The sequence below is a fragment of the Budorcas taxicolor genome, chromosome 1 (assembly GCF_023091745.1).
Source record: "Budorcas taxicolor isolate Tak-1 chromosome 1, Takin1.1, whole genome shotgun sequence".
In the NCBI taxonomy this organism is placed as follows: Eukaryota; Metazoa; Chordata; class Mammalia; order Artiodactyla; family Bovidae; genus Budorcas; species Budorcas taxicolor.
Genome location: NC_068910.1, coordinates 220,859,020 through 220,881,846, shown reverse-complemented (window position 1 = coordinate 220,881,846; position 22,827 = coordinate 220,859,020). Strand labels below are relative to the sequence as shown.

At 41.8% G+C, this 22,827-nt stretch overlaps 1 protein-coding gene across 1 annotated transcript in view; it reads right to left on the bottom strand.

Moving 5' to 3' along the window:
* The window catches only part of KCNH8 (potassium voltage-gated channel subfamily H member 8), a 476,768-nt gene that overhangs the window by 20,412 nt on the left and 433,529 nt on the right, over positions 1–22,827 (bottom strand). The window contains exons 14-15 of the mRNA XM_052642660.1: positions 21,078–21,184; positions 18,569–18,645 (exon numbers count right to left, since the gene is read on the bottom strand). Of these exons, the coding sequence (XP_052498620.1) occupies positions 18,569–18,645; positions 21,078–21,184 (184 nt within the window). The remainder of the gene's footprint in view (positions 1–18,568; positions 18,646–21,077; positions 21,185–22,827) is intronic.

Sequence of the window (22,827 nt, the reverse complement as noted above, 5' to 3'; positions counted from 1 at the left end):
GGGACTTAGGAAGTGGGATTCAAGGAAATTCACAGGAGATTGAAGGTAGAATGAATACTGAAGGAATTGGAGCCTCCTGAAAGATCTGAGGTCTTCTCATTTTTAAAAAGGGAAAATTCATGATAGCAGGAAGCAAATAAGAAAGAAAAGGGCTCCTGCAATCCCTTCCAACTTTCAGATCCTAAAAAAAGAAAGTACTCCAACCTTAGTCATAGCTGCTGGGTTGGATTAATTATTGAACTTAGTTCTCCTATTGAATGAAAAATGGCAGACCTAAACACTTTTGAAAGATTACATCAACTTAGAAACTTCAGGAGATACGGGGGTCAAATAGTTATACCCATTTTTTAAAAACAACCAATAGCTCAGAAATTCTCAGTTAGTGGTCAGTTAGTAACTAGCCACCACCGACAGGCTTCTTTCTGGCAATGAATGTTAATCACTTGTTTAATTTCCATAGAACATTTCTATACTTGTTTGCCTACGCAGTAGCTCATTTTACTAACATTTCCATCCGTATCTCTAAAATAGATCCGCTTTCCGGGGACGGTGTATGATGTCCATCAACAGAGCCATCGGCTCTTTGGCTTCTGGCTGGGCTTGGCCACTGAGGAACACCGTCACTTCAGAAGGATGCGAGACGGGGAGGCAGGGCCTGTGACTCTCCAGTGCTTCCTCGGCGGCTGAGCTGGTGCGGAAGGCACCAACTAGACCCTGGCTCCTGGGAGGCGGCCTTCTCGATTCAGTTTCCTCTGACTCAACAGCCTGTAACCATCCCCCACTCTGGCTCCTTGGGCCTAGGAGAGGTAGCAAACTTCTGTGGACGCTGCCCCAGGGTGGAGGCGGTGGGTCCATCCTTTGTGGGTTCCCTACCTACTAACTCCTCTGTAAAGACTCCTTTGCCCAACTCATGTCAAATTGCTCCTTTGGAATGTGGCGTTGGTCTCACTTGGACACAAATGTCATATCCATTTAGTCCCTCCAATCAGAGATGAGAAGAGATCCATATATAAGTAATCCCAACAAAGAGGACAAAAATAATCTCCAAAAAATAGATGCATTTAAAATCTAGACTTTAAAAGACAAACTTTTGAGTGGCTTTTTTTTTTTTTCCTTTTGAGAGAGCCTCCTTTAGTGTGTAATTAATTTACTTATTTACTATCAGTAAAACTCTCACGAGAGCTATGAATCTGCTTATGCACATTAGGCTTATGCCTGAGGACTGGAAAATAACCAAAAAAAAGTTAAATCATTAATTAGTTGTATATATTTCAATTTAGAAACCTGTACCCACAAAATATAGCTTTAGTATCAGCATTACATATGTATGAAAATGAAAAAGCAGAACGGTTTTGCCAGCAGTTTTAAATGGACTTTGTTTTTCTATGTTAAAAAGTGAATGTGCAGCCTTTCTTTATGTCTCGCTTTTTTTTTTTAATTGTTTTAGTTTAATTGGAGGACAATTGCTTCACAACATTGTGGTAGTTTCCCCAGACATCAACATGAACCAGCCACGGGTGCACCTGTGTGGCCCACCCTGAGCCCTGCCGCCTCCCACCCACCCTACCCCTCTGGGTCGTCCAGAGCACCGGCTTTGGTGCCCCGCTTCACGCATCGAGCTTGCACGGGTCATCCGTTTTATTCTATGGTCAAGGACTACTTATTTATGATCATGATGGGGACGGTAAGAGACTGTACGGCCAGATCTTGGGATGGTCTGGCAGTTCTATCTGTGTTTCAGTTGAACCAACGGGCAATGAAAAGGCATAATGATGACGCACGAATTCAGAAGGCCAAAGGGTGATGTTGCCACAGGGTAGACGCATGCGGGCTCTCTAGTGTGAATTACTGACAGAACCCTGGGTTGTCACAGCCATCTAGAAACGCAGTAAAACAACGCTTTTAAAACTGAAGTATTATTGGTTTATAATGTGTTTATTTCAGAGGTACAGCAAAGTGATTCAGTTATATATATATACATAAATGCATATACCTGAAATTATTGCTGTACACCTGAAATAAACACATTACAAATATATAATTGGATATGCATACATATACATTTGAATATGTATATTCAAATTATACATATGAAGTTTTTTTCAGATTCTTTTCCATTACAGGTTATTAAAAGATATTAAATACAGTAGGTCCTTGTTGCTTATCTAAGTAAAGCAACTCTTAATTAAAGAATGACCTGTTATTACAATTCTATTTATTTCACTGAGAGAGACTTCACTGATCTAGTGACTTTCTCAAATACAACCTAGAAAACAACCGAGATTCTCTCTGTGTTTTCAGCAGAAAATATTTCATATCTGTATCTGTTTACTTGGATGCTGTATGACACGTTTAACTGGGGATGTACTGGCATTTGACCTTAAGTCAAAGGAAAGAGGAAACGGAAGTCCCTTGTCTGGAAGCTGTGGGAAATTCTACTAGTGCTGGCCAGTATCCAGTTTCCTGTTACTCCTAGAGAACGCAGAAGATTATACTTTTTATCTCTTGAAATTAATTTCATCCACGGAATTAATTCTGGTTAATGAAATGTAAACAAAAATGATGTGTATATCTTCTGAGCCAAGATAGTCATCTCTGCTCCCCTCTTCAAACGGAACTTGGCTCATCAGTGACAACCCAGGTAGTGGTGCCCACCCCTGATAACTGGGATGGGGCATCTTGCTCGAACAAGGGAGAAGTCTCAGCTAATGAGATTTGGGGTTCATCTGTTACCTCAGTGTACTTTACTCTGTGACACTGCCTATCTGAGAATGGTGGAACTCTGATATTTCAGAAAAAGTTACTAGACTATTTTGAGTAAGTTGGAAATGAAGAAAGAACCAGTCCATTCTAAAGGAGATCAGCCTTGGGATTTCTTTGGAAGGAATGATGCTAAAGCTGAAACTCCAGTACTTTGGCCACCTGATGCAGAGAGCTGACTCATTGGAAAAGACTCTGATGCTGTGAGGAACTGGGAGCAGGGGGAGAAGGGGACGACCCAGGATGAGATGGCTGGATGGCATCACTGACTTGATGGACGTGAGTCTGAGTGAACTCTGGGAGTTGGTGATGGACAGGGAGGCCTGGCGTGCTGCGGTTCATGGGGTCACAAAGAGTCGGACATGACTGAGTGACTGAACTGAATGGAACTGAACTGATGTTACAAAAACACGATTTGAAACTGGATGTATAGTTTTGTGACTATTACAAAGTCATCCTTTAAGCCTTGGGACTATACTGGACCTCTGGAGATTACTGGAACAGCTATTTTAGAAGCACATAATCTATGACCCAATTATGAAATATGTTGCAAACACAGCTTTGTCTCAAAAGAAGATGCTCTTCGGTTGGTCTCCATAGCAACAAGAGCTAGGACGCTAATAGGCCAGAGGCCAAGTTACTATGAATAAACTTCTCAAAGCTCTCCTAATGCCACAGGCCAATTCGTTATAATAAAATCTCTCTCTCTCTCTTTCTCTGTCACTCTTTGTTAATACATGTTTATATCCATATACTTGCTTTGGGCAACATACGAAATGTACATCCCTTCATGGATCATAGCCTTGAAATGGAAAAGGGCTTGTGTAACTCAGTGAAGTTATAATCCATGCAGTGCAGGGCCACCAAAGGTGAATGGGTCAGAGCAGAGAGTTCTGACAAAACGTGGTCCACTGGAGAAGGAAATGGCAAACCACCCCAGTCTCCTTATCTGAAAACCCCATGGACAGTGTGAAAAGACAAAAAGACAAGACGCTAACAGATGAGTCTCCCAGGTTGGAAGATGCTACCGGGGAAGAGCCGGTGGCAACTACTAACAGCTCCAGAAAAAATACGACGGCTGGGCCAAGCTGGAGATGACGCTCAGCTGTGGATGTTATCTGGCAGTCAAAGCAAAGTCTGACGCTGTAAAGAACAATGTTGCATAGGAACCTGGAATGTTAGGTCTACAAATCGAGGTAAATTGGACGCGGTCAAAGAGCAAATGGCAAGAGTGAACATCAACATCTTAGGAATCAGTGAGCTATTAATAAAATGGATGGGAATGGACCAGTTTAATTTAGATGACCACTGTATGTACTACTGTGGGCAAGAATTCCTTAGAAGAAATGGAGTAGCCCTCATAGTCAACAAAAGGGTCTGAAATTGCACCCAATCTCAAAAATGCCAGAATGATCTTGGTTTATTTACAATGCAAACCATTCAACATCACAGTAATCCAAGTCTATGCCCCAACCATTAATGCTGAAGAAGCTGAAGTTGACTGGTTCTATGAAGACCTACACCACCTTCTAGAACTAACACCAAAAATAGACGTTCTTTTCATCACAGAGGACTGGAATGCAAAAGTAGAGAGTCAAGAGATACCCAGAACAACAGGCAAGTTTGGTCTTGGAGTACAAAATGAAGCAGGGCAGAGGCTAAACGAGCTTAGACAAGAGAACAACTGGTCATAGCACAGACTTTCTTTTTAAATAAGCCAAGAGACAGCTCCATACATGAACATCACCAGATGGTCAATATAAAAATCAGACTGATTATGTTCTTTGCACCGGAAGATGGAGAAGCTCTATACACTCAGCAAAAGCAAGACCTGGAGCTGACCGACCTTCCCAGGTGGCACTAGTGGTAAAGGACCTGCCTGCCAGTGCAGGAGACGTGGGACACTCAGGTCCGATTGCTGGGCCAGGAAGATCCCCTGGAGGTGGGCATGGCAACTCACTCCACTCTTCTTGCCTGGAGAATCCTATGCACAGAGGAGCCTGGTGGGCTACAGTCCACAGGGTTGCACAGAATCGGACTTGACTGAAGTGACTTAGCACATACACATGGAGCTAACTGTGTGTTAGATCATGAGCTCCTTATTGCAAAATTTAGCCTTAAATTGAAAAAGCAGGGAAAGGCACTAAGCCATTACGGTATGATCTTAATCAAATCCTTTATGGTTATATGGTGGAGGTGATGAATAGATTCAAAGGATTAGATCTGATAGATTGCCTGAGGAACTATGGACAGAGGTTCATAACAATGTACAGTAGGCAGTGATCAAAACCATCCCAAAGAGAGAGAAATGCAAGAAGGCAAAGTGGTTGTCTGAGGAGGCTTTACAAATAGTTGAGGAAAGAAGAGAAGTGAAAGATATGGGAGAAAGGGAAGAATATGCCCAACTGAATGCAGAGTTCCAGAGAAGAGCAAGGAGAGTAAGAAGGCCTTCTTCAATGAACAATGCCAAGAAATAGAGGAAAACAGAATAGGAGATATTAGAGATCTCTTCAAGAAAACTGGGGGTATCAAGGGAATATTTCATGCAAAGATGAGCACAATAGAGGACAGAAACAGCAGGGACCTAACAGAAGCAGAAGAAATTTAGGAAGAGGGGGCAAGAATACAAAGAACTGTACAAAAAGGTCTTAATGACTGGGTTAACCACGATGGTGTGATCACTCACCTACAGCCGGACATCACGGAGTGTGAAGTCAACTGGGTCTTAGGAAGCATCACTATGAACAAAGCTAGTGGAGGTGACAGAATTCCAGCTGAGCTGCTTCATACCACAAAAGATGAGGCTATGAAATACTGCACTCAGTATGTCAACAAATTTGGAAAACTCAGCAGTGGCCATAGGGCTGGAAAATGTCAGTTTTCATTCCAGTCCCAAACAAGGACTATACAAGGTCAGTTTTCACTTCAATCCCAAAAAAGGAAAATGGCAAAGAGAGTTTCAATTACTGTGTATTTGTGCTCATTTCAAATGCTAGCAAGGTAATGCTCAAAATCCTTCAAGCTATGCTTCAGCAGTATGTGAACACAAGAACATCCAGATGTACAAGCCTGGGTTTTGAAGAGGCAGAGGAACCAGATATCAAAATTCTCAACATATGTTGGATCAGGGAGAAAGAAAGGGAGCTCCATAAAAATATCTACTTCTGCTTCATCGACTATGCTAAAGTCTTTCACTGTGTGGATCACAACAAATTGTGGAAAATTGTTAAAGAAATGGAAGTACCAGAACACCTTGTCTATCTCCTGAGAAACCTGTACGCAGGTCAAGAAGCAACAGTTAGAACTGGACATGGAATAACTGATTGGTTCAAAATTGGGAGAGGAGTACGAAAAGGCTGTTTATTGTCACCCTGCTTATTTAACGTCTATGCAGAGTACATCATGTGAAATGTCAGACTGGATGAATCACAAGCTGGAATCAAGATTGCTGGGAGAATTATCAATAACCTCAGACAGGCAGAAAGCAAAGTGGAACTAAAGAGCCTCTTGATGAGGGTGAAAGAGGAGAGTGAGAAAGTTGGTTAAAATTCAACATTTAAAAAACTAAGTTTATAGCATTTGATCCCATCAATCTCATCATGGCAAATAGATGGGGAAAAATGGAAACAGTGGCAGGTTTTACTTTCTTGGGCTCCAAAATCACTGCAGCCATGAAATTAAAAGACACTTGCTTCTTGGAAGAAAAGTTATGACAAACCTAGATAGCTTATTAAAAAGCAGAGACATCATTTTGTAGAAAAAGGTGCACATAGTCAAAGCTCTGGCTTTTCTAGCAGTCACGTGTGGGTGTGAGAGTCGGACCATAAAGAAGACTGAGCAGCAAGTAACTGACGCTTTCAAACTGCAGTGTTGGATAAGACTCCTGAGAGCTCCTTGGGCCACAAGGAGATCAGACCAGGCAACCTTAAAGAAAATCAACCCTGAATATTCATCGGAAGTACAGATGCTGAAGCTCCAATACTTCAGCCAGCTGATGCTAAGAGCTAACTCACTGGAAAAGACTCTGATGCTGAGAAAGACTGCAGGAAAAATGAGAAGGGGCAACAGAAGATGAGATGGTTAGATAGCATCACTGACTGAAAGGACGTGCACTTGAGCAACGTCCGCGACATCGTGGAGAACAGAGGTACCTGATGTGTCCGTGGTGATGCAGGGTTAGACACGACTCAATAACTGAACAATAACGACAAACGGAAGGTACAAACCATCACAGAAATCAATTGGTAAAGACTTTACTTGAAATGAACTTTAAGCAGGTACAAAAGCAAAAATCAAGAATGTTTTGGGAGCATCACAAAGAGACCTGCAATAAGAAAAGGAATAAATCTTGGTGTATAAAATGGGGCAAAACCAAGCTCAGAATAGCGTAAGCTAAAAATGGTAGATAGGAGTTTTGGATAACATCTGAAAGAGGCTTGTTCTTTAGTCCAGCGCTTTCCATTTTATTCCAAGCTATATTAATGGCAGACAAAATGTTAATAGTTATTTTGTTGTTAGAGTGATCCATAAGCAAACACACTTCATCAGTATAGGCTAAAGATAAGTTATTGATAACATAGTTTCTTCACTGCAAGAATTCAGAGCCTTAGTATGCTAATGACTAGCGTGCATCTCTAAGAATATGAGTTAATTTTAAGTAAAATATACCAGATGTACTTAACCAAGGAGGGATTGTTCTCTAAGTTTTATTTTAAATCATCTGAAAAAGAACAAAAATGTTCAAGTATTATATGCTTTTGGAATTATATAAAGTAAGTGAGGAACCTCCACTCCTTGGTCTATGTAATTCTATTTTATTAGGCAACCATGATAAGTGTTTTGAACATATTTTTAAAAAAGATTTCATAACATAAGAAGGCCACAGTTAGTAGGTGAAGACAAGCACACAGGAGATAAATAGAAAATAATAAGTGAAAAAAAAGAGGTAAATCAGACTATATTTGCATTCAGTCTCTCTGTCATGTCCAGCTCTTTGTGACCCCATGCACTGCAGCGCTCCAGGAGGCTCTCTCTCTGGAACTTTGCAGGCAGGAATACTGAAGTGGGCTGCCATTTCCTATGCCAGGGCATCTTTCCTGACCCAGGGATCTAACCCACATCTCTTGGGTCTACCTGCATTGGCAGGTGGATTCTTCACCACTGAGCCACCTCGGAAGGCCAAATCAAACTATATAAAGAATATTAAATATGAATGAGTTAAGCCATCTAATCAAAATGTAAATATTTATAGACTGAATAAAAATCAAGATTCATGTGTAAGCTGTCAACAGAAGACACACATTAGATTCAAAGGTATAAGTAGGTTGAAAGTAGATGGATGAAAAAAATATCATACAAACAACAACCACAAGAAAGCTGGAAAAGCTATATTAATGTCAGATAAAACAGATTAAAATTTTTTTATTAGAGATAAAGAAGAAATGTTTTGTAAGAAAGGTGGTCAACTTTACAGAAAATTATAAAAATTATATATATATATATTTCTAATAGCAGAGCATTAAACACATGAAGCAAAAAAATCAGAATTGAAGGAAGAAATAGTAATAACAGCTGCAGATTACAGTATCTAACTTTTAATAATAAATAGAACAATTAGATCAATAAAGAAATGGAAAACTTGAACATACCAGACCTACAGTCATAGACCTAACAGATATCTATAGAATATTCACCCAGTAACAGTATAATACACAGTGTTCTCAAGCACATACAGAATATTCTCCAGGTAAGACCATATGCTATGTCATTAAAGAAACCTAAATATATTTAATAGGATTAAAATCATAGAAAGTGTCTTCTCCAGTTGGAATGAAATAAGAAATTACTAATAAAGAATAGTAGAGAATTCTCAAGTACATGGACATTAAATCACACATTACTAAATAACAAGTAGTTCAAAAAAAATAAATCACAGGAGAAATTTAAAAATAATGATATAAATGAAAATGAGAATATACTAAAGTTTATGGGATATAGTTAAGCAGTGTTTAGGGATAAATTTATAGTAATGCCTATCAAAAAATGAGAAAGATCTAACACCAACTTCCACCTTAAGGCCCTGGAAAAAGAACAAACTAAATTCAAAGAAAGCAGAAAGAAGGAAATAACAAGGATGAGAGCAGAAAACAATAAAAATAGAGAACAGAAATGAAGAAAAATGATCAAAAGCAAAAGCTGTTATTTAAAAAATTATCAACAAAATTGACAGAGCTTCATCTAGATAAAAATGGAGATGACTGAAACGACCGAACTCAGGAATGAAAGAGGAGAGACTACCACCAACATTACAGAGATGAAAAGAGTCATAAGCGACAGCTTTGACCATCACAGGCAAACAAAGTAGATAATTCAGGTGAATTAGACAAATTTTAGGACACAGAGTACCAAAACTAACTCAAGAAGGAATAGAGTATCTAAATGGAGATAGAAGTAAAGTGGTTAAACTAGTAATCAAAACACTCTCCACAAAGAAGAGTGCAGGGTCGGATGGCGTCACTGGTGAATTACGCCAAATCTTCAAGATTAATAGAAATTCTTCACGAACTCCGTAAACATAGAGGAGGTGGGAATATTTCCCAACCTGTTCTGTGAGACCAACATTACCCTGACACAAAAACCAGACAAAGATATCACAGAAAACAGAAAATTGCAGACAAATAATTTACGAGTGTAGATGGCGAACATTCTCAGCGAAATACTGGCAAATTGAATCCAGAAATATGCAAAAGGGATTCTACACGGTGGCTAGAGGGATTTACTTTAGGAACGCAAGGTTAGTTCAGCATCCCCAAACCATTAATTAATGTAATACACCATCTCAGTGGCTGCTGCTGCTAAGTCGCTTCAGTTGTGTCTGACTCTCTGCGACCCCACAGACGGCAGCCCACCAGGCTCCTCTGTCCCTGGGATTCTCCGGGCAAGAATATTGGAGTGGGTTGCCATTCTTCAATGCATGCATGCATGCTAAGTCACTTCAGTCATGTCTGACTCTGTGAGATCCCATAGACGGCAGCCCTCCAGGCTCCTCTGGCCACAGGATTCTCCAGGCAAGAGCATTGGAGTGGGCTGCCATTTCCTTCTCCCCCATCTCAGTAGAATAAGGAACAAAACCAAACAAACACATTACTATCCAATAGATGCAAGAAAAGGCATTTGACAAAATTTAGCAATGTGATAAAGATATCAGGAACACAAAGGTGTTTCCTCAACATGAAAAAGGGAACTAATAAAAAACCAGCAGTTACATCTATTTCTGCTTTATTGACTATGCCAAAGCCTTTGACTGTGTGGATCACAATAAACTGTGGAAAATTCTGAAAGAGATGGGAATACCAGACCACCTAACCTGCCTCTTGAGAAATCTGTATGCAGGTCAGGAAGCAACAGTTAGAACTGGACATGGAACAACAGACTGGTTCCAAATAGGAAAAGGAGTACATCAAGGCTGTATATTGTCACCTTGCTTATTTAACTTCTATGCAGAGTACATCATGAGAAACACTGGACTGGAAGAAGCACAAGATGGAATCAAGATTGCCGGGAGAAATATCAATAACCTCAGATATGTGGATGACACCACCCTTATGGCAGAAAGTGAAGAGGAACTAAAAAGCCTCTTGATGAAAGTGAAAGAGGAGAGTGAAAAAGTTGGCTTAAAGCTCAACATTCAGAAAACGAAGATCATGGCATCCGGTCCCATCACTTCATGGGAAATAGATGGGGAAACAGTATCAGACTTTATTTTTTGGGGCTCCAAAATCACTGCAGATGGTGATTGCAGCCATGAAATTAAAAGATGCTTACTCCCTGGAAGAAAAGTTATGACCAACCTAGATAGCATATTCAAAAGCAGAGACATTACTTTGCCGACTAAGGTCCGTCTAGTCAAGGCTATGGTTTTTCTTGTGGTCATGTATGGATGTGAGAGTTGGACTGTGAAGAAGGCTGAGCACTGAAGAATTGATGCTTTTGAACTGTGGTGTTGGAGAAGACTCTTGAGAGTCCCTTGGACTGCAAGGAGATCCAACCAGTCCATCCTAATGGAGATCAGTCCTGGGTGTTCATTGGAAGGACTGATGCTGAAGCTGAAACTCTAGTACTTCGGCCACCCCATGAGAAGAGTCGACTCATTGGAAAAGACTCTGATGCTGGGAGGGATTGGGGGCAGGAGCAGAAGGGGATGACCGAGGATGAGATGGCAGGATGGCATCACGGACTCGATGTACGTGAGTCTGAGTGAACTCCGGGAGTTGGTGATGGACAGGGAGGCCTGGCGTGCTGCGATTCATGGGGTCGCAAAGAGTCGGACACGACTGAGCGACTGAACTGAACTGAACTGAACGTCATATTCAATGGTGACAAACCGAAAGAGTTCCTTCCCAAGCGAAGGCAGAAGACAGGGATATTTCTTTCCATTTCTATTCAGTGCTGTATTGGAAGTTCTAGGCAAGGCAATTAGGGAAGAAAAGTTAATATAAGGTATTTAAATTGGGAAGGAAGAAATAAAAGCATCTCTATTTTTAGAAGGCATGATCTTATATAAAAATTTTCCATAAAATCCACCCTTATATTATTAGAACTATTTAAAAAGCTTGGTAAAGTTGGAGGATGCAAGATGGGCATGGAAAAATCAGGTGCGTTTCTGTGCAGTGTGAGTGAACAACCCAAACGTAAGTTAAGAAAGCAATTTTGTTAACAACAGCATCAAAAATAATAGAACTCAGGAATACATTAACCAAGGATATTTGTACACTAAGAACTACTGTTGAAAAATTAAAATACTGTTGAAAGAAATGTAAAAAGATATGGATAGACATATAGATCAATAGAATAGAATTGAGACTCCAGAAATAAACCCTAATATCACTGGCAAGTGTCTCATAGGTATGCTAAGATGATTCAATGGGGGAAAACAGTGGTTTTTTTTTTTTTTTTTTTTTACAAATGGTGATGTGATAACTGAACATCCACACAAAAAAATTTAATAAAATTCAGCCCATTCATCAACCATATGGAGAAAGAAACGGCAGCCCACTCCAGGATTCTTCCCTGGAGAATCCCATGGACAGAGGAGCCTGGAGGGCTACAGTCCCCGGGGTCAGAAAGAGTCAGACACGATGGAAGCGACAACACGCACACACACACACAACCACACACACATTAGTTCAAAACAGATCAGAGACTAAACGCAAGAGCTCACACCATGAAACTCCTGGAAGGAAAGAGAGGGATGTGTCTTCATGACCCTGGAATAGGCAATGGTTTCTTAGACGTCACCTTAAAATCACAGAGAAAAAAAACCAGGTGAAATGGATATCACCAAAATTAATACTTTGTGCTTTGTAGAGAAACATTAAGAAAATGAAAGGACAACTTAGAGAATGGGAGAAGAAAACGGTGCATCATAACCTGTTATCTAGAACTATAAAGCACACCCCAATTCAGTAATAAACAGACAAACAAGTTTCAAAACGGGCAGAGAATGTAAACTGCTGCTGCTGCCAAGTCGCTTCAGTCGTGTCCAACTCTCTGTGACCCTGTAGACGGCAGCCCGCCAGGCTCCCCCGTCCCTGGGATTCTCCAGGCAAGAACGCTGGAGTGGGCTGCCATTTCCTCCTCCAGTGCATGAAAGTGAAAAGTGAAAGGGAAGTCGTAAACTGACAGTTGTCCACATACATGCAAATGCCCAGTAAGCACAGGAAAATATGCTCGACATTATCCGCTCTCAGGGAAACGCAACTGAAAACCACATGAGGTGCCACCTCACACACACAAGAATGGTCATAATAAAGGAAAATCAGATAAATAAAAGTTGTTGTGAGCAACCAGAGACTTGGAATCTTTATATGCGGCTAAGTGTACCGGCGTCTGCTGCTCTGGGGAAGTCTGGCGGCTGCTCAAATGTTACACAGAGTTACCAGCAATTCTTCCTTACTCAAGAGAAATTAAAACGTGCACACAAAGTCGGGGAGAAAACTGTCGTATGTTAACGCATACATACAGGATCTAGAAAAATGGTCCCGAGGAACCTGTTTGCAGGACAGGCGCTGAGCCGCACGCAGAGAAAGGACTCACGGACACAGCGGGGGAGGGCGGGGGTGGGGCGACCCGAGAGCAGCCCGGACACACACGAGCACGCGTGAGACGGAGCTCAGCCTGAGCCGGCGAGAAGGGGCGTGGGAGGCAGCCCCGGAGGGAGGGCGTGTGTGACGACTTGCGGCTGACTCATGTTGTACGGCAGAAACCGACGCAGCGTTGTAAAGCAACTATCCTCCAATTAAAAATAGAAAATAGAACAGCACATTCAGTGGACTACCCATCACACCGTGATGACCGTCTGTACCTGGTTGAAATCACCCAGGGCGGACAGAGAGAAACGAAATCCTTTCGCACATGCTTTTCTTGTAAAGTCCACACAAAACTTTTTCTGAGTGTTTCATGGATGCTCACAGCAGCGTTATTCTTCCTGCCAAAGAGTGGGTACACTGCGAAAGCCCGTCTAGTGATGAATGAATATACAGTGTGGAATGTCTACATGATGAAACCTATTATTTGGCAATAAAAAGGAATGAAGCACAGGTATGCCGCAATGTGAGATGAGTACAGCAAAAACATGCTCAACGGAAAGAGCCAGTCACAAGGGGCCACACTGTACGATTCCATTGACACGAGATGTCCAGAGTAGGTGAGTGCATAGGCGTGGAGCGTGGGTCAGCGGCTGCACGGGGCTGAGGGGCCGGGAGCCACTGGTGTTGGCTGTGTCGTCAACCTTCCTTTGTGGGTAACGAAAAGTTCAGAAATTTATTATGGTGATGGATGCCTGAGTCTGGGAATATACTAAAAGGCCTTGCGTTTTACACTTTACTTAATTAATTTAGGCCCCACTGCACAGCATGCGGGATCTCAGTTCCCCAACCAGGGACTGAACCTGTGCGCCCTGCAGGGGAAGCCTGGACTGCCCAGGGACATCTTAGGTTGTAAGACGACATGTCAATCATATCTCAATCAAGTTGTTTCAAACCTGGAGTTAATAAAAAGTACGAGAAGCCCGACTTCTGTCTCAATTAAGTCAATATAAATTGTTGTTTCTACAAAGCTCACTTTTTTTGTTTCAGTTCAGTCACTCAGTTGTGTCCAGCTCTTTGGACTCCATGGACTGCAGCACGCCAGGCCTCCCTGTCCATCACCAACTCCCAGAGTCCACCCAAACCCATGTCCATTGAGTCGGTGATGCCATCCAGCCATCTCATCCTCTGTCGTCCCCTTCTCCTCCTGCCCTCAATCTTTCCCAGCATCAGGGTCTTCTCAAATGAATCAGTTCTTCACATCAGGTGGCCAAAGTATTGGAGTTTCAGCTTCAGCATCAGTCCTTCCAATGAACACCCAGGACTGATCTCCTTTAGAATGGACTGGTTTGATCTCCGTGCAGTCCAAGGGACTCTCAAGAGTCTTCTCCAACACCGCAGTTTGAAAGCATCAATTCTTTGATGCTCAGCTTTCTTTATGGTCCAACTCTCACATCCATACATGACCACTGGAAAAACCACAGCTTTGACTAGATGTACCTTTGTTGGCAAAGTAATGTCTCTGCTTTTTAATACGCTGTCTAGGTTGGTCATAGCTTTTCTTCCAAGGAGCAAGTGTCTTTTAATTTCATGGCTCCAGTCACCATCTGCAGTGAATTTGTAGCCCCCCAAAATAAAGTTTCTTTTGTTTAGGCATGTATATATTTCAGTCTTCTGAATTTAGTTAAAGCTGAAGTTGCCTTAAAATAGCCCAATATTAACTGACTCCCTTATGTACCTACAAGAAAAATACTAAAAGTGGCGAGTAGAGCATTCTAGCCAAGCTGCATTCTGCTAAGGATGATTTAACAAGTCACCACATTTTCTCGCTTTGCAAACGAAGGTTTGACTGCGGTCCTCTTTCTGTTAAGTCTGGCAGCTTGTCTTCTGCCTCGTTTTATCATCATTTTGCTGTTTATATGTTTAGTGTAATGTCAAGTAACGGTCAAGCATTATTAACTGGCATACTGGCGCTCTTTGCCCTTCAATCTATAAGTGTTATGGAGGAACTGTTCTTTACAGTAAGTCAGTGACACCATTATCTCAAACTGTTTAGCTAAAGTAAGATGCATTGAAATGTATTTTTTTCCCCTATCATTTTTGATACTAACTTGATAGTGAGCATCTTTATAGCAAAAGGAAATCCCAGGTGAAAGCAGTAATTTTCATAATCAAGTATGTTTCTCAATTCATTCCATTTTATTCCATCAGCATTGACGAATTCTATCAGTCTGCATGGGGCACTGTTGGGTAGCAGGGGGTCTAACTTGAGTCACATTTGTTGACTAGAAGCATGACCTTGCATGAGGAAGGAAGATCATTTGACCATTTATTAAAGGAAGACTCCATGTCTGGGGCTTTACACAGAGTCTGAAGTCCTTACAACACTCTTCTCTGACAGATTGTATTATTAATATTTAGTAGACGACAGAGCTGAACATAGGGGAGGTGACCACTTTGCTGAAGTCACGGAGCTAGTCCATGGATAGGGATCTGGAAGCCATTCTCGCTCCAGACTTCCCCCTTTCTCTCTGTTGTGTCTGATGCGTCACTCCTGCCGGGTGGGCACGCAGCTTCTCTTGGGAGGCCTGGCCGTGGAGTCTTTCTGGGTCACCCAGATTTCAGAGACGAGGAAGCCCTCTGAGCCTGACCTACAAACCTTTTCAGAAGCAGAACATTCGACTGACACGGCCCCTGCCACCCATCGGTGTTTTTTTGTTATTTTTAAACAGTTTTCTTAGCATGTCACCATTTCGCTGCTGCAAAGCAATGGCAATGTTTTCAAAAGCCTTCTAACACCAGCAGCTGTCCTGCATCTCCTGAGCTCTCTAAACAGTTCTGTGAATGTCGGTTATTAGCAACAGTGTTCCTTTCCTCATTTTAGTGCTGTGTTTAGTCAGTTGATTATGAACCCTACACATCAATGAACAATTTCTTTGTATCTGAAATGTCTGAGCAAATATCAGAATGGGCATCGCACGGAGCCCTCTGGGTTACGCAGTGTCAGACATGGCTCACCTGGACTACGAGGGTCCCCTTTGGGTTGCAGAGTTATTGTCATGCAGTGCCTGTTACCATTGATTATTGATTCTTCTCCTGCTCACTTCTAACCAAGAGAATAGAGGAAAGAAAGAACAGAGCAACCGAATGATCACAGGTGAATAGCAAGAAGTAGGTGAAATGGAGAAATTAGTCTTGGCCTTTGAAAGACAGAAATTTTTTTTTTTTTTTTTTGGCTATATAAACATTACTTTGTAGAAACTATGGGGAAAAGACAAGTCGGTGGTTAGAAGGGGGTAATTTTACAGTTTGCAGTCAGTTGGTATTTTAATCCTCTCTGTCTTGGTGAGTTTAATGTTATACCTAAAGGGTCAAGACTATGTACAAATTAAATTATGTGTGAAAAATAAGGTCTTTTTGACTTACGCTTCAGCTATGAAGAAATCAGATATTTTCAACTAAGGAAAAACTGATTCTTTAGGGAAGGAATAATCAGACCACTGACACTTATCTTGCCCTTTTTACTTCAATGTATGACAAGATAACACGATTTATGTCATCTCACTAGGAAAGCAGTCATGAACGCAGAATCACACAGGGGAAATATTTTGTTTTCCAAACGGTTATCTGTTCTAAGGCATCTATCACGGACTCAGATTCTGAAAGGAAAGGCATATAGTGTACGGATTTTCATCTGTAACTTGGAAAAATCAACATTCCAAAAGGTGAAGATACACATTTTTTTCCCCAAACTAATCACTAACTTCTGTAGCTGAGCTAAGATATTGGTCAATCCATTCTTACAGCCCCTAGATAATCCCCTCAAATGTGAGAGAAAATAATTCGGATGGGTGATTTTATCTGATGACAATATCTTAAATGAAACTGTTTCATAAGAAGCTGATGTCCAAACAAACAAACAAAAAAACCCCACCAATCAAAGAAACTCAACAATAAAGTGCTCTTAAACCAAACACACACACACACATGCACATGCACACACACGCACACACACGTGCACGCACACACACGCGCGCGCACACACACGCGCGCGCACACACACACGCACACACACAAGTTGATGTCCAGGTCTCCAACAGAGGGTTTAGTTGGTTTTGTTTTGGTCTTTCGGTGTACTTTCAATAAGAGGTTTTTGGGTGGCCCATGTACGGACAAGCCCTTACAGTTAAAGGGGTTCCAATCCAGTCAGTGTTTCTGTTCCTAACTAGTCAGTTTGCACTTTGGCCTCTTACTTCTTGTTGGCAACAATCTCACCTCCAGAGAGCTCAGACTCAGGAGAGAGGGCAGTGAGCTGATGGAACACAGGGGAGCAGAAACCTCTGCATGTTATGACAAGATGCCCAGTTTTCCATTGTTACAGAAAATTGGAAACCAGTTACGTTTATATGAATTTCACTTTTCTCAGATCTTATCATCAGTTGGCTACATTTTCTGCCAAGATCTCCTCAGAGAATCTACCACTTCAGTCCTATTACCCTGTCTGTGCCTGCTCAGGGTACTTGACCTAGGTCTACCCTGAAGGTCGTCACAAACAGTTGGGTCTTCCTGTAGTTTCCTATTTGAAGGATCTTTCTAGTCTCTCCTGCAGCTAAGCCTGCAGGTAATCCCTCAGAATCCCTCTTTTCTCTTGTCTCATGGAAGAACAATTCCGAGTTGCCCCACATAAGCTCTCAGTGCCCCCACCCCAGAAGAATGGAGCCCAACTGCCTACAGAGTTATCCATCTCATTAACACCCTGATTCACTTGCCTTCCTTTCTTTCCCGTCTTATTCCTCTTCTCCTTCCTCTTGCTCCCAGATCACTTCCCAGAGAAGGTATTTGCATGCAAATCGTTGTCTCAAAATCTTTTTAAAAAATTAATTATATTGGGGGGCACCCAAATGGAGAGAGTGATTCAGAAATTACCTTCTCTTTTTGTATGAAATATCCAGAAAGGACAAACTAATAGAAACAGGAAGTAGACAAGTGGTTGCCCAGGACTGGATATGGGAACAGGAATTAATCATGAATGGGTGTGGGAGATCTTGTTAGGATGATAAAAAATATTCTAAATGGGCATGGCTGAATCACTCAATAAAGCTACTAAAAATTATCAAATTGTACTCATTTCAAATGAGTGCCTTTTATAAGGTATACAATATACCTCAATAAAATTATCTTTTAAATTACCTTATTTTATACAAAGAGATGGCAAGATCTAGACAGCTAAAGTGCTCAAAGTTATAAAGTGGGTGCCGACTAGGGAAGAGGACAGTGTCAGACCACTGGATTACTCCGATTCATTACTTTGATTCATCTCTGGACGAATGATCTTGCTTTAACTTGTTAAAAATTGAAGTATATAAAAACGTGAAAAAGCACCAATGAAACCAAATATCAATACGTTTATGACATTAATTAGAGAAATTAGCACTTAATGTTTCCTGTATGTTAAATGATCTAGCTAGATGGTCTCGTTTAACCTCACAAATGGGCCACAAGGTAGGTATAACTGCTGTCTCCTCGTCACACGTGGCAAGACAGAGCTTGAGAGAAGCTGAGTAACTGATACTTACATCAGGTTGAGTGGGAGTCCATCCACACTTGCCACTAGCAGCCACAGCGCATACTTGTCATGATTCTACCACCCCGCTTCTGCCGGTGCCTGGGATTCCTAGCCCCTCACCACTCCAGCCTGGCCAGAGAAAGACAAAGCTCCGTACCTCACTGTTGAGTTTGCTTATCTGCTGCTTGGTCTCCTCCGCTTTGATAAAGAGGACAGCAGCTCCAATCTCTGGGTCTGGAAAGTGACACACACAGAATGAATCCTTTAGGAAGACGCCTCACATTTGAGGATTGGGGCAACTGGAACAGGGAAGGAGCTAACCTTTAGGAGGGTAGGAAGCCAACCGTTAGGAAGGTAGCTAAGCCTTTCCTGAGATGCGCACACCATCAGTTCTGTCTCCCTAGCATGCCTCTGGACGGCACCGGAAGGACTCTTTGGAACCGGGCATGCAGCATGGCGGGGACTGTGACCACACGAACTGGGTGTGTCCGTGGCCAACTGCCCCGTTTCCTCAACACTATCACTGCCGTGTGGCCCAGTGGCACTTGTTCCCTTCTTTGACTGTTTGCCAAAAAATATATCACAGCCAGTGTCCTCAAAGCCATGGAAAAGGAGCGTTCTTTTCCTCCTCTCTTTCCTTTGCAAATTTTGATTCCTGGGTCCACGAGAGCATTTTCTTCCCACCTCTATTAAAGGTGCTCCTCTCCACTGCAGATTTCTGTCTGCTCTGCACATGAAAATGTAGTTTCCCCATTCCCTGGTTCTCTCGTCTCCACCTTTTCTCTACCGTACTTTTACAAATCTATTCACATTTGTTAGGAGCAGAAGCACAGATGAGTCACTGCTAGCTAGAGTGGAAAGGATTTGATATATAGAGACATCTATGCCTGTACTATCTGTCAGTATAAATATCATGATATGACTATCTTAATACCCTAATTCTGGTCAACTAAGCATAGAGAATTTGTTTGTGGGAGGGGGAAAAATGTTGTTCAAAACAATCTGAAGTGGCCGAGTGGTAAAAGCTCCTTTTACAGAGATATTTGCAAAGTTAATGTCTTCATTCAGTGAATAATAGATCACTTAACAGCAGGCTAGACCTCCTTTAGAGGTGAAGTGAAGTGAAAGTCACTCAGTCATGTTTGACTCTTTGCAACCCATGGACTATACAGTCTATGGAATTCTCCAGGCCAGAACACTGGAGTGGGCAGCCTTTTCCTTCTCCAAGGGATCTCCCCAACCCAGGGATCAAACCCGTGCCACCTGTATTGCAGGCAGATTCTTTACCAGCCGAGCCACCAGGCAAACCCAAGAATACTGGAGTGGGTAGCCTGTCCCTTCTCCAGGGGATCTTCCCAACCCAGGAATCGAACTGGGGTCTCCTGCACTGCAGGTGGATCCTTTACCAACTGAGCTATCAGGGAAGCTCCCCTTTAGAGGAGACAGAAATAAAGAAAACACATTGACTCTCATGGAGCTTTGGGTCTAGGGCGATTCTCCAGGCAAGAATACTGGAGTGGGCTGCCATTTCCTTCTCCAAGCAGAGAAAAGAGACATTCAAAAAGCAATTATGCAATAAGTTTGAATTTCACACTAAAGGCAATGGGAGTCCATCTCAGGATTTTAAGCACAGGAATAAAATAGTAAGAATAGATTTGTATTTTTTTTTTTTTTTTTGAATAGTCCGCTTTTTGTGTGGAGAACAGAGTGAAAGTGACTTTGGTAGCAAAGCAGGCAAGAGATGAATGAGGCAAGGAGAGGGTGGTGGCAGAAAGGACAGAGTCTCAGACAGAAACGAGAGGCATGTAGGAGGCAGTCAGGAGTGCCTGTTGCTTGAATGGATGTCAGGGTGAACGCTGGGAAAGCGAGAGGAGGAGGGTGGAAGGGGGCGGGACCAGGACTGTCAGGCGGGCGGTCATGGTGATGTCCTGTGACCCAGCAAGGAGAACTCCCAGGGGGACCCACCACCAGCTTCCACAGCAAAGGCTCACACCTGTTTGACCAGACCTATAACTTCTGTGCCTCTGGCTCCAAGCAGAGTGGTATCAGCACGTTAAAGTCCATTCCCTGAATGCATGAGAACTGCTGACTGCCATCCACATTCCTCTCCTCCACCCCTACCCACCGTCGGCCCACCAGGGGTCTCATCCGCCCGTCTCCCCAGGAGATGACGGGTGCCCCGAAGGGGTGCTGACTGGGATAGAAGACTGGCATTCTACCAAGTGGCAACACACCCCCAGAACTGCACATTCAGAAGTCTTTCTTGTGCTGGGCTTTGCCCGTGGAAGGACTCACTCATCAGCAGGAGAGCCTCACACAATCGGAGCCAGGTGGGAAGGGGCGGAGGGAGCTGGCAAAAGGCTGCCGGCCTCACACCTCGTGACTATTTGGGGTTGCCTGCGTTCAGGAGAGTCGGACCCCAAAGAAGGCTGAGCGCCAAAGGACTGATGCTTTCAAGCTGTGGTGCTGGAAAAGACTCTGGAAAGCCTTGGACTGCAAGGAGATCCAACCAGTCCATCCTAAGGGAAATCAGCCCTGACCATTCATTGGAAGGACTGATGCTGAAGCTGAAGCTCCAATACTTTGGCCACCTGATGTGAAGAGCCAAATATTACAAGTTACAAAGAAATGTCACCCCTTGTGAGAAGACTAACTATAGAGCTTACCTCCACGAGGAGGAGAAATTCTGGGCTCTGGTCTGATTCGTTCAGAGCCAAAGTCGAAAGTCTGGCTTTCTTCACTGCTGTTTCCATCTTCAATTCCATCAACAATCCTGTTTAAGATAATGAGGGTTGGCTAGTTGTGCATTTATGTTCATGGGTCACAGTTACTTCTAGAAGAGTTAAAAAACCTTGTGCTAAATCTCTAAATTCTAGACACTCTAGAACTGTGCTAACCAACGTGGTAGCCATTAGCCTTATCCAGCCACTGAGTGCCTGAAATGTGAAAATGAGACGTGCTGTAAGTGTAAAACACACACCGGATTTTGAAGATTTTAGTAAAAACATTATGTTATTTAACTAGTAATTTTTTATACTGTTTACATTTGAAATGCTAATATTTGAGGCATCTCGAATCAAATAAACCATATCATTAAATTATTAGTAAATAATTTCACGTGTGCATGTGTGTGCTTACTTTTCAAAGACGTGGCTCTGGGATTTTTAGAAATACTTGTGTGTCTCACAATTTTATTTCATGTCATATTTCTATAGATTTTAGATTCTTATTTATTCTCAGATTCAAAAGCTTAGCTACAGAAGTCCTCTTATCTAAATTCATATTAATTTACTGTTCTATCCAGAATTAGAGAGTTTTAACCTAATGGTAACTTTTCTCTAGACTTAGATGAAACTCCAAAGTGACAGCTGAAGAATTGTATTTAAATGACTACGTCTGCTGCTGAGTAGCCTCAGTCGTGTCTGACTCTGTGTGACCCTATGGACTGCAGCCCACCAGGCTCCCCTGTCCCTGGGATTCTCCAGGCAAGAGCACTGGAGTGGGGTGCCAATGACTACTAGGGCTGTAGCTAATCTTCTTTCCTTGGTGAATATCTAATCCAGTCATAATTTTTTCAAAAACATGAATTTATTGTAGAAAATGTAAACATACAATCAAAATATCAAAAAAAGCACCTGTCATGCACTACTACCATTCACATTTTGCCATGTTCTCAAAACTTTTCTCTGTATATAAAATAAAACTTTTTCTTTCATAAGTGTAGAATCAGGTGTACATGAACCTTTATTTTCCAGCTCTGCTACATTTTTCCCCTATTTAAAATTTATTACTTTTTCATGTTAGAGAAACTTTACAAAGAACAGTTAAGCTGAGTTTTCAAATTACCATCTCCAGCTGAATTCCTGAACATTTAATATCCATCTACTTTTCACTAAACCTGCTTTGCTTATTTTTTCCTTACTATTTTCTCTAAATGGATAAATTATATTCTTCAAGAGAGTAACCAATATATAGTATATCAGAAAGAGCTCTTGCCTTATAAACAGAAAAACAGACGTTGAATCTATATTTCAGAACTCAAATTTTTGAAATTTTAGACAAGCTATTTAACTTTCAAAATACACTTCTTCTAAGTTTATAGCTGAGGTAATACGAACTACTTTATAAGATTCCTGAAAAGACTAACCATAACAGAAAATGAAAAATCACCCAGCTGAGTATCCGGGAATCGAAGTCATTTAATATGGTTTTTCTTATGTCTCTTTTTAAATTAGCTGCTATGCTCCATACTACCCCTTTCACAATTTCTGAGTCAGGAATTTTTGCTGTCTCAGTCATCTTTAGTGGATCCTAAAGTGAATGTTTTAAATTAAAAATAGAACCATCCCATATTACCTAATGAAGAGGCCGGAAGTAAAACCAAGCTTCAGTTACCCACAATAGTGAAGCAAATAC